This window comes from Callionymus lyra, chromosome 18, assembly GCF_982586985.1.
Source record: "Callionymus lyra chromosome 18, fCalLyr1.hap1.1, whole genome shotgun sequence".
NCBI lineage: Eukaryota > Metazoa > Chordata > Actinopteri > Syngnathiformes > Callionymidae > Callionymus > Callionymus lyra.
The window spans coordinates 14416782-14430107 of NC_141835.1; the positions used below are offsets into that span (position 1 = coordinate 14416782).

Here is a 13326-nt window from a genome sequence, read left to right on the forward strand (position 1 = left end):
TCCATTTGCAACCTTGTTGCAACTGCGAGCCACTCCAGTTAGGGTCACACTTCTAGATATATATTATTATGGATGATTACCTATATTTCTGGGGGGGGCAACAAAAAAGGAAACACAAAATCAAACATAATAAGACGGTTATTTTATAAAAAAGATATATATTTTAACAGGACCAAGGGCTTCTCCTTTGGAAGGTTTGCCCAAAGGCACCAGGTCGGTGACCCTTGCCTTAAATAAAGAAGGAAGCTTTAGGCAACTCTGGGGTTTGAGTCGACCATACAGATGTGTAATGATGATATTGTCAATGTGTGATGCGAGTCCCCTTTAATGGAACGGCCTTCTGGCCATAGTGTCCCTTGCTATTCACCCTAACTAGCTGGGAAAAAATACTAGCCGATCATTAAGAAAAGGCCACTATGACTTTCCACTAACTTTAGACCCGCCCCTGGCAGATTGACCTCCCTTTTTTTAGATATGACTTGTCACTTAACCAAGTCATTAATACCACTTTATATCCAGAGCCAGAGACTTAAGTAAAATAAAACCAGTCTTACTTTCTAACTTAATAAACACTGTCAAAATTGCAGAATTAAGGTTTCCTCAGCTCATCATGCATTTAAAATGTAAGTAAGTAATTAAGTTATTTTTATTTGCATAGTGCTTTTCCAGACCAGGGTCACAAAGCGCTTAAACAATCAAAACAATATTCAATAAAGTATATACTTTAAAGGTCAAGATTAATTGCTGAACTAACTGATCAAAGTTATAAAGGAACTCAATAACAGATCATTCTCAGATTAGCATTTTGTTGCTATAGGAATGTTTGGTTGCTAAAGACTACGATAAGTAGATAAAAAAATATATATATATTATTTCACTCACAAGTTAGAAAACAATAGGAATACTCTAATATGTACTTGTAAGTTTTATACAATTGAATAAAACATGAGCAACTGGTGACATCACACATGTTAGCATCACAGCTAACACATGTATACATTGTCACATAGTTCCTTTAAACGCACAACAAAAACAGCAAAAAAGTAACCAGAAAGGCACTGAGAAAATGCATACTTGCATTAAGGAGTTCGGGTCACAACACCCGTTTAAAAAGTGTACAATCAAATCAATACAGCACCTTTCATACGATTAAAACGTCTTGGCTTGTTGAACAAGTTTTTGGAACAGCGGAAAATAACCCTTGAACTCCATTAATGTTAGCTCAGCTAATTCCTGAATTGTCATCTTCTTCTTCTCCTAAATTATAAACAAAAAAGCAACAGTGTAAATACTGCCCTCTAGTGCTCAGTATGTATGGGAGAATTCCATTCAAAGGTTTGAGGAACAGCAATAATGTTGTTACCATGTAAAAGTCAAAGTCAGAATGTTTCTTTAATCCCTGAATTTGAACGGATCTGCTTTTTGTTGTGATATTTATGACCTACGAAGGTTTACGACTCTAAATTCATAAATTCTCACCTCGTTACATTGCGTTGCATCACCCTCTGGTGAGATCATTCGTGCCGGGCGTACACAGATGTAGATGGATTTTAAGGGTCGCGCTACGGATCTTCTGGTAACTGAAAAATAACAAAAGATGTCTCAAGGGGATTCAAAAGTTGGATTGTGGTTTTGTATCAGTAGTAGTATCAATTTTTCAAGAGCTTGTTCATTTTGTTGTTTCAATTAACTTAACTTCCAGCCGCTATATGGCAGCAGTGATAACATCGTCTACAGCTAAAGGAACAATGACATCCTGCGAGATCCCAGCGATGACTGAGGACAAGAGGATACAGGTACCAGCTGCTATTAAAGCTAATGTTCGGACTAATTTTGGTTTTGAGATTTATTAAGTAAACCAAAATAGTGTAGAAGAATCACAAGATCTCAGAAGAATTCAGTGTCCCCTTAAATCGCAATTGTATTAATGCAATTGTATTAAAATATATTGTATCGGAAGGTGAATATATCGTATCGTATCGTAGGATCGATCATCGAATACAGAATTTCTTTTTCCCTGTGAATTCACTTCCGGGTCAAAGTGCACCAAAGACTATGGCACATCTTTATACTTGTGGATAATTTAGCCAATCATCTGAAGTAGCTAGGTAGCATCGTCCCGATTTTACACAAGCTTCAAAAATATGAACTTGATCCGACAAGTGCACGAATTCAGTTTTATCCACCGCCATGAAAAACATGTTTATTGTCCGAGTTCGCCTCGCGAAGACGTCAGCCTTTTTTTTGCGCGGCCGTCTGGATGAATCACAAACAAAAAGTGGAAGATAAAAGCCTGAGAATCATCGCCGTCCCTCTGGTGATCATCAAACAGACCCGCCTCTCCCAGAAGCCAGTGCGGCTCCCGGAGGACGGCGTCGTAATTTCCTGGCAGCAGAGGGGGCTGGACGTGTGGGCACCGGCGGGTCCACATCAAAGACCCCCCCGACCAGACCTCAAGAACACTGACTCTTTTTCTGCTGCGACATCTTTCTCTTCTTATCTTCAGCGCTCACTTAAATAACGTGAGAGTGGCGTGAATCATAGGACGTTTCTATACACATGTCCCTCTTCATTAAAGTATTCTTGTTTGTTCTGAGGACAACGCCGGGATGTGGGAAAATGGGAGAGTGAGACAGGTTGTGTATTCTATCTTGAAATATTGGAAGGCTTTTACGCTGTATTATCAAGAGAGCTTTAATATGTTAGGGGGGGGTCGAATAAAGTCACATCTCTGAGTCAGAGTAAAGCTTTTTGGACGTATCATTGTGGCTATTTCTGTTGTCAGCCAGCATTAAAGCTACAAAACCAGAATTTATTACCTTCCACTTGCACGTGTTTTATAGTAAGAAATAGGTACTTTTGAAACTGGAAATGTCTCACCTGTGTCTTCTAACTTCTCCAGATGTCCTTCTGATGAACTCATTAGCTTCTCCTTAACTTCACTCCATCTCTTTTTATATCCTTCAGGAAAATCAATGATTAAATAACAACACAGAGCGCCCGGGGCGAGCTCATAAAGTGTTTTGGTTAGCCATCTCTACCTGTGCCAAAGTTTGTAGGGAGGTTACGTTGACCTTATTGGCTCAGAATTTAATCTGAATAAAAAAAAAAATACAAACTATTAAATTGACAAGAGGGAACAGACTGAACCTGAAGCCCACGCAGCGAGAGACAATGAACACATTTTTGTTTTTGTTCACAGTTAAAGTGATAGTTCAAACTTTATAATTCAAACTTCACTCATTGTTTACTCGCCCTCGTGTCGATTAAGGGTTGGGATTATTTTCAGAGTAATCTGTGTTTTTTTTGTACTCATAGGCAGAAATGTTTGTCCATAAAACAGTTGCAATCTAGCTCACGTTTCTTCGTCCCAAAAAGACACACGGGTGACCCGAAAACAAATGTGTTTGTGGTATCCCTTGTGTTGTCTCTGGGTCAAGGTGAATGACCACCGCTGCATATGTATGGGAGCGGACCCAGAGACAACACAAGGGATACCACAAACTCATTTATTTTTGGGCCTCTGGGTCACCTTATATAAAAAAAAAAAAAAAAAAGTCTACATTTTAAGATAGTTTTTAACATTAAACACTGTGTAACATGTTAGCCTTTTAGCTAGAATTTCTCATGTCAGGCCTTACTTATAAAATGGACGTTACAGATGAGCAGTATGGAGGTATTTAAAAAAAATGTTGGTGTCATTTTGGACAAAATAAAATTAAGCTACGTTTGCAACCTTCATATAAACATACATTTCTCAAAAACGACTACATTACCATTAAGTCGAGGGTGAGTAGAAAATGAGTGACATTTCAACTCTCACTTTAAGATACAGCGCCCAAGTATGGATTTTAGGTTTTCTTCAGAGATCCAGTCTCACGCACATCATGATCACAGGTGGCCACATTTTGTCAACAAGAGTCTCCCGTGACTGCATTTTGAGATCCAATCTGTTTGTGCTTCCTCACACTCATCAAAACACATCCCTTCTTCTACTTCTGCAAACATTTCCTGCTGCAAGAACGTCACGTTTTTTTCTCCGCGAGCACAAGCACGATCAACGCTCAGCTTGTTTTAACTCAAGAGAAAGTTGACGAAAGATCAGCGTGCTCCACTTCCTTTTTTTTTCTCCGCTCGTCCAAATGTCACCTTTTGCATACATATTTTTAGATTTGACAGCTTGATTGAAAGGTGTCAAGGAACACTCTGTTTCGCTCTTAACCAAATTGTGTACTTTTTAAATGTTTAACTGCTGCACACGGACAAGGAAGCGATAATGCTAATATGAAGTAGCAAACCAAACTGGGATGACGTAATACATCACATGGTACAAACGATCGACATTGCGTGTTGTGTAGTAGAATAATGAAACAAACACTATTTTCCAAAGGTCTTGCTTGCTTTCACACAGCCAAGCCTGGAGGGCATCTCATAAATTGTCCAATTAAAACAAGTGCAAGAAATATTATCTTGTTTTCTTTACACTAAACTGAATACAAAACTATTTGTTTTGTTAGTCTTGCTTTTGCAGAGTAATTTTCCAATTAACCAGTCATTTCTTAAACCACAAATTGGCACAACACAGATGGATTAATGCATCAATGGCATCAATATACTGTTTTAACAACAAGACTGGATTCACCACCACATGTGAAACAACGTCTTCTCCAAGACTACTTCCAAGAAACGTAACACAGTAAGTAAGTGCAATGTAGTAATGTGCGCAAAGTTTGGAGTAGAATTCATATTTACTAAAAATAACAATATTCACCAAGAGTTAAACACAACCTGCATGTTCAGTGTGACACAAATCCTCCTTATTTAAACATGATGAGACTTGCTTCTGCTCTTCTTTGTTTTTGTAATGTGTAAATGAAGCAGCAAACCTTTTTTTTGTATTACTTCGTTTATATGCAACCTTTGACCCCTGACCAATCAGAGCAGAGTGGGTGTGGTTGCTTGGTCAAGATATTGCTTTAGCCAAAACAGACCCTTTCAAGTGGGCGGGGCTTAGGCGCATTTTCTAATGTAAATATCTTTATTAAATGAGAGTTTTGTGCAAAAAGAAACATACTGATGAGTACAATAGAGATTTAAGAGACACTTAAATCGTCACATTATGTGCCCTTTAATAATAATAATAATAATAATAATAATTGACGGATCAACTGCACAGTAATTTGTTGTCAGGACGAGGAGCAACAACAATATAAAATATAAATAAAACACACTTAATTTAAGGGTAAGGAAGGATACATAAAATAAACATCAGGTTCTTTTTACGGTAAAACATCAGCTGTAAACCGTTTCCTGCCAGATGAACAGATTCCCTCTAGAAAACAGGTAAAAAAAACAACAATAATTGAGCGTCTTCTTGTGGGATTTCTTCCACTCCTGGCTGTTAGTGCATGTACTGGTGTTTATGTGTTAACCCATTTGTACACACAGATGCGTGGCCTCAAGTACCGCACGCTGAGGAAAAGCTATAATTTAGCAGAGCCTGCTGGAGGGAGGAGGCTTCTGTCGCCTCAGGTAACGGGCTACAGTCGGAGTCGGGCGGCCCTGACTCGGGAGGCCGGGCGAGAGACGTAGCAGCTGGGCTTGTCAACAGATTAATGCATCAAGCTAAGTGACAGGCCCAGACCCACCTCCTGTCGCCTGGGCGAGTTCATACCTCTTTTTTTTCCACCTCTTTTTGGAGCTCCCCCCTCCTTTCGAGCGAACACCCAGCTGAGCCAGGTGGCAGTATTGTTGTGGCACGGCTTTGCCGGTTGAGCTCGTGGATTTGCTCTCGTCTTCTACCCCTCACTGTTTCTGCTGCATCGGAGTCACGCTTGTCAGCTCCTAATGCCTTCCATCTGAGGAGAAGTGGTGAGAGGAAGCTGGTGTGAAACTGAACCAGTGCAGGTGCTGTAGAGGAAAAATAACCACCTCCTCGCCGCCGCCGCAAACCCCCTCCTCCTCCTCTTCTTCTTCTTGCGGTGGGGAGCGTTGACCTGCAGAGTCATGATTTGCTGCTCCAACTTGTTTAGAGAACCAGTCATGGTGGTCACGGGCGGGTCACCGAGGACGACTCCGCTCTTTGATGTGTCCATCTTCAAGGAAGCTTCCGCTGGCAAGGACACTGGTTGTTTGCCTGCGTGGGCAGAAGGGGTTCAGTTCAGGGGGTCAACGACTGCCTTTTCTTTCCAGGCCTCAGAAGTACAGCAGAGATACACTTGGAAGCTTGAAAGCTTTGTTTGACTTTCACCCATGCAATGCTCAGGTCAACCTGTTTCGTGATCTGCATTTGATTTTACTTTATTCCCTCTCATAGTAGTTTGGCCAAGGGCCACCCTTGAGGTTCTGTGTTGCAAAACCCTGACCACTGAACATCTGCAGAGCTGTGGTATAAACAAAATACATTTTTTTTAATGATCCTTATGAACATGCCAAGCCAAAAGTCATCTTCCACGGACTCTTTCATACCTTTGAGTCATCACACCACTCACTCATTCTCTAAGTAAGTAAGTAATTTATATTTATATAGTGCTTTTCTAGACCAGGGTCACAAAGCGTTTAAACAATCAAAAAAAAACCTCACTAAACACTATACACTAAAAATATCAAGATAACACCGAGAAAAACACAGGAGTCCCAGAAAATCAGGGAAAAGCACAAATAAGAAAGTCTTAAGATGTTTCTTGAAGGAGTCAGTAGATCCATTAAAAGCAAATGTTATATCTTAGAGAAATTATCTTAAGACACTTAACAGTTAAAGTAAGACTATATTAGAGAAAAGGGAAAAAAAAGGGTTGCAGAAAATCAACAATAAGTGAAGTACAGTGTGACAGTGGCGAGGAAAACGCTTCCTTTTAGGAGGCATAAACTTGAGCAGAACCAGGCCAAGTGTCGACGGCCTCCTGCTGTGAGCGGCACCTGAACAACCTCACTTACACCACGGCTCAATTCTTTAGTTTTAGGAGTCATTCTTTTGTACAACCAAGTCAAGAGTGACATTTATTATTTATTATCATATATTAAGTGCTTCATTTGTCCACTCCAGTTAATATGGTTAAACATCGCTGGTTTCGTTCCACTACATTAAACTCAAATATTCTGCTTTGTGAAATGACTTAACAAAACCACTTGTTCTTTTTTTTTTTTCCAACAACCATGACAAAAGAATACTTTCCACTCAAAAGTGAAAGTAAAAAAAGAGGAAATGAGGACGGATACGGACTGATAAGACTGACATGGTAAAACGTCCCACTACAAAAGGGGTCACCGACCTTTTTTAGCTACTGACTGACACAACTGACCGGTACCGTGTCAACCCATCATTTGGTTACACACTTCTGAAAATAACTTCATATTATTATGTATATAAATTACATTCCTCTAATTAACTTTTATTACCAGATCCTTGGATAATTAGCAAAGGAAACGTTATATATTTTGAGAAATATTTCAAGAACAGGATAAAGAGGAAATCCTTTGGGTCTGGTCTGGTGCACTGTAACGACACAAACAATAGTGTCGGAACACTTAAAAGAGCGAGTGCATTGGTCATATTGAGGAGAGTTAACTATACCGGTCAACTATCAGCAGCAACCCAACTCGGCTCTACTCTACTCTGTTATGTTGTGCTTCCACCGGCCCATTCTACCAACTCGCTGTGAGTCGGGCTAGCATAAGATCTGACCACGAAAGAACGCTTACATTCATTTTGATGTAAACAGGAAGAACAGCTACAATATAGGACTTTACATTATGGGTTGATTCCATGTGTTCATCAGCCACGGACCGCAGACTGGACCTCGTGCATAGACCACAGAATTTTGAAGGAACATACCGTACTTCCTCTCGAAGTAGTTAGATAAGAAATCCCCCATTTAGTCGACCGCTCTCACTTTGAAACAGTATCTGCTTGGCCGTACCGTGATGGTGGAAACGAAAGTAGTACAGTACCGTATTTTTCGGACTATAAGTCACTGCAGAGTATAAGTCGCACCAGCCATAAAATGCATAATAAAGAATGAAAAAAACATATATAAGTCGCACTGGAGTATAAGTCGCAATTTTTGGAGGAAATTTATTTGATAAAATCCAACACCAAGAACAGACATGTCATCTTGAAAGGCAATTTGAAATAAAAATAAAATAGAGGCAACAACAGGCTGAATTATTGTACGGTATGCTTACGTTACATGACCTGACGTGCCTGGTATGTTAACATAACATATTAAGAGTTATTCAGAGAACTATAGCATAAATAACATGCTAAGAAGTTTACCAAACCATCCGTGTAACTCCAAATAACTAAAATCCAATGATATCTTCATCAGGTGTCACGTTTAAACAACTCCGCTAATTCGGGAGGTAGAAGATGTGGCGCTTCCTCTTCTACGTCGAAATTATCAACACGGGCCTAGAGCGCCCTCTTGTGGTTTAGTGTGAAAATAACATGTGAAATGATATACCGGTAATAATGTGTTAATAATTCCACAAATAAGTTGCTCCAGAGTATAAGTCGCACCCCCCGCCAAACTATGAAAAAAACTGCGACTTATAGTCCGGAAAATACGGTAGTAGTAGTAGTAAAGTTGTGTTAAGACACGCCACGGTAACCTTTAGTGACAATAACACAAGCGATGAACACACAGCGTCACATCTCACCATCTCACTTCTGGAACCACCTGTCAGACATCGTACTCTGACAATAACGTGGTTCTTCAAACAGCCCAGAGCTCTGGACACGCCTGAGTCATGAAACAATCAAGCTAAGCTAACCTGAGTCGATACAATTTACAGACAATGAATTTTGAACCACTCGTCCCCCACAACAACCATAATATTTGAATCCGGATATTTCAAATGTCAAACAGTAACAGGCTCGCTTCCAAACAAGGAATAACATTAATAGTTGGGACTATTGAGACGCATAAAAATAAATTCCTATAGACTTGCCTCTCTCACGCTCGCCCGACACACTCCGGCGTCGGTGTTTCCAGCGATGCCGTGAGGATGCGGCGCTACTTTGTTCTGACAGTGAGCCGGGGTCCCAGGAGAGGGGGGGGGGATGTTGAAGTTGAAAGCTCAAGCGAGCTCTCTGAAGTGGATGTCTTTCATGTCTCGTGTGGAGACGTAGCTGGCGGAGAGACAATACCGAAAAGCAGCGTGTCATTCACCTCTTCGGCATCATTAGTGTTGAAAAAGTCTCTCTTGAATAAAGTATAGTTGTTTTTTTTTTACTGCTAAAGTCAATGTAATCGCCTGCATTGGCGGCGGGACTTCGGCGAAGTATTACCGTCTGGATCCTCTCCGCTGAGGTCAGGGTACATGCCGGGACACGAACGCTCCTCTTTACCGTGCAGGATGAGCGTTAATCGCTGCAGTGTGTGTGTGTGTGTGTTGGTGTGAGTGTGTGTGTGTGTGTGTGTGAACGCTGAGTCACAGTGCGGTTACCACCTCTGTCATTTAACGGCCCCCTTCTAATGACTCGCAATATAAGACGCTTATTATCGTAATTGTGCTCAGACGGGTTCATCCAGTAAAACGGAAAACCAGATGATGACGGCGGAATCAGGGCTTTATTGATGCAGATGTTGACGAGGGAGTCGAACCAGTCACACCTGTTCCAGAAATCGACTTAAGGGCCAACCATTGGGGGGGAAGTAGCGATTTTGGCAGAGGATCGTTGCAACCATTGGCTCTCGCCAGAAGTCAAGACGCCTGGAATAATGGAATAATGACTAACAAAGTCATATGGTGAAGCCACTGGAACTTAACTCACTTATTCTTTCGGAACATATTATTTAGACTTTGGATTATTGCGTTATAGCAAGTGAGACATTTAGGGAAATGTATCCGACCAAAGGGAAATTCCAGTTAAAAACTTTCTTGTCGGGTCAACTCAACACCCTTCGCTGCATCCCTCACCCAAGAGTGAACCCTTTTCTGCTCTTCTGTGGTAGTATCGAGGCGTTCCAAGCTCCACTGAGAGACTTTGTTCAAACATGTTGTAGAGAAAATATCCTCCAATTTTAAGCTTACTCTAACCATATTAAAGTACTTTGGGGGACCCAATTTGACTCAAGTACCTTGAGGTTGAAACATGTGACATGGACGTTTTTACAATTTGTACTTCCTCTTTGAAGTAAGAGGCAGATAAAAATAGGTTTTCCCATGTATTTTTTGGTATAATTTAAAGGCCAAATAAAAAATAAATATATAGATGCGACAACAAAAATGTGAATACAATACAAGATAATGAAATTATAATCAAGAAAAACTTAAAGTAAATATATTTCACCTTTAAAAGCAAGCTGTCAAGTCAACTCGTATTTTCTGCTTATATATGGGAAGGTGACTAAGCAAAGTGCTTTGTTTTTGAGGAACTTGTTACGATATTTTGCTCATGATGACCTTTTGCCTATGATCACTCTAGAGTTCCCTTTTTTTGTGCCGCGTGTGATCAAACATAACTTCGCTGTTTCCTTTAGAGCCGTCTGACGGAATTGATTTCTGAGTTGTTAAAGTCAGGAAAAACAGGTTTTCGGAGCAGACGAATAGGATGTGAAACAATTGTTGTGGTCCGTCTGGGTGAGCGTTCAGGTGCCTGCAGGCGTTTGGAAGGCCTCCAAGAGCAGAGAATGACACAGGGCGTCATGTATCACATGTGCAGCACGAAATGGCCCGAAGAATAGAAAAACAAGCTTGCGACCGCAGGGCCAGAGTGACACCGGACGCTCTTCAGAACTCCTGGCAACGTCCACAAACAGTCAAGTGGAAAGTTTCAAACAGCCGCAGAGGAACATCTGTAGCGACCACAGCCTCTGAGTGCTTTGTCTTCCATACAAATTAGGTCTATTTATACGTCAACATGTCTGTTTTCACCAGACTTGACAAAAGCCAAAAAAAATACAGATCTTGAGACAAGAATTGATCAGTCGAAGCCAAGAGGCCCAAACTTTCATCTTCACAGAAACTTCCTGCAGCTCATCAAATCAAGTGAAATCTTCTCTGCAAGCAAAATTCTACTTTGAGTCTCTCCTGGTTGACTGAGCCCACCTTATCTCTGAGAGATACAGGTCACCCTTTCCAACGCTCATATTACAATTTTCTTCTGTTATGAACTTTTAATACTCCAAGAAGTTTGATTAAAGAAAAGTTGCCAAGTGGTTTCTAGTCATTATTTATGATTTGTCATTATAGTTGTGTTGTTGTGTAGTGTTGTCATCTAAAATAGGATTTTATCAGACTTGTACTTCTTGACCAGAGCCACATACTCTGGTTCCTGATTCTTACAGTGACCGCACAAGAGGGCGTAGAACTCGATCAGCACGTCCTTCGACAATCTGGTCGAAGGTAAAATATGTTTTACCAGCCTTGAGATGATTGTTTACTCCAGTACCGGGGGTAGTGGGTTATGTTTGCCACTTGCAAAATGGAAGTAATGCAAATAAATCAGAGCAAAATGCAGGCGTTTTCTTTTGCAACTGAAAAAAAAGTGGCTTTATTTTGTGGCGGTACCGGATCGTTCAGGCACGAAATAATTTATGAAAATAAAGTGCATTTGGTCAATTTACAAAATAAAACCCTCTTAACCAGATATCAAATCACCTTTAATAATGAGACATAAATATTACTTTATAACCCTCCCAGAAAACTAACTTCACAGCATATAGGGAGGTCCAGAGTATCCAATGGGTCTTTGCACATTTGGATTTATTTATCAGTACCTTTCATTCATTTTATCAAGCAATCTTTGATACATCAACAACTGAAATGTTTTATGGCTTCGAAAGTGTACTATTGGTTTATGTTCTACTAGAAAAATGGTTGGTCAACATTATTTATTATTTTAATAAAACACGTGGTAATTGGACAACTGCGCAACAAAGGAGCCACGACTTTGCAGTGGAACTGTTCCGTCACCGGGGGAGCCAGACAAACTAATCTTAGGCATTGCTGCTTTAAAGTATGAAGAAAAATAAACAAAAAAATGGGTCCAGAAACTTTTTATAGCTGTACTCTTTTTTAATTAAAGTAAATTTAATATTAACCAAATGTATCTTTTAGTAATACTTTTACTTTCATTATTTAAAGAGTAAGTTGTTTCAGTTTGTGAAATGCATAAAAGTGATGAGTCTATAGATTTCAACGTAAAAATGAATCACGTTCGTCTTCGTCGGTCGGTCTCATCGTGAATCATCAGCTGTCCTGGCATTTAACTTCCCCGTCCCTTCCCGAAAAATAAACTAAATCACTCATCCTCCATCACAAGGTTTAAATACGGTCATTGACCATCTCTCGGGTCCTTAACTCAGTCCAAGTAGGTCCACGGATCACGTGTATCTGCATGTATGCTTCATTATCGTGCCACTAAAATCTTACTTTCTAACCCTCCCAGAACACAGTTTTGCTTCACTAACTTCACAGCGTATAGGGAGGTCCAGAGTATCCAATGGGTCTTTGTACATTTGGATTTATTTAATCAGTACCTTTCACTAATTTTATCAAGCAATCTTTGATACATCAACAACTGAAATGTTTTATGGCTCCGAAAGTGTACTATTGGTTTATATTCTACTAGTAAAATGGCTGGTCATATATAAAAAAAAAAATGTAATGGACCCGACAGTAGCATCAATACATTTTTAAATGTACTTGTACACAATGCCAAAGTCAATGCAAAAAGTGACCGATTGTAAGAAACCTCTTTTGGTGTGAGTTACTACAATGCAAGAAAGAAGGTGGTTCTGCCGCAACCCTTGAGCACGTTCATTCTGAGTCTTGGATGCTGCATGTTTGCTTAAAAATCCCCAAAAAACAAAAGTCTTCTTTAAGTTTCCTTGCAGCCAAGAGCTTGTCGAAAGTCTCTTACATAAGGTGGGAGGTCAAAGACATCCATCTTCATCCAAGTCCGTCTTCTTTACGACGCACGTGCGCTAAACCAGCTAATCAAAACCCTGATGGAAATCTCATGACGGGCCCCGGTCAGCAGTGTAGCGTAGCCGCACACACACACTGGCGCCACTGTCAGATAATGCCTGCTTGTGTGATTCACCCCCATATCTCTGTAACATTAACATTTAAGTCTCGGCCCCTTTAAATCAACAAGTGTGACTGATTGAATTTGATGGAGTGTAAAGCACCTGGAGGTTCAGTGGGACTGCCGCTGAGCCGGGGCCTTAAGTAACCTATATCAAACGCTACAACTTTTCGAGACGTGGGCGGCGTTTTGTGCGACTGATTCATTGTGTTATAATTTCATTTTGAGGCTGAACAAAAACCCTGGATGATTCCGTCTTTGATGTGAGTCTTTATCTGAGCGGGGCCTAG

The 13326-nt window shown here is 40.4% G+C and overlaps 1 protein-coding gene across 1 annotated transcript in view; it reads right to left on the reverse strand.

Annotated features, from left to right (window-relative positions):
- Positions 1–1463: 1463 nt before the first annotated feature.
- Positions 1464–13326, reverse strand: part of LOC148060598 (uncharacterized) — a 51899-nt gene continuing 40036 nt past the window's right edge. Inside the window, exons 3-5 of the mRNA XM_087779692.1 lie at positions 5932–6136; positions 5675–5858; positions 1464–1580 (exon numbers count right to left, since the gene is read on the reverse strand). Of these exons, the coding sequence (XP_087635818.1) occupies positions 1563–1580; positions 5675–5858; positions 5932–6095 (366 nt within the window). The 5' untranslated portion in view covers positions 6096–6136 and the 3' untranslated portion in view covers positions 1464–1562. The remainder of the gene's footprint in view (positions 1581–5674; positions 5859–5931; positions 6137–13326) is intronic.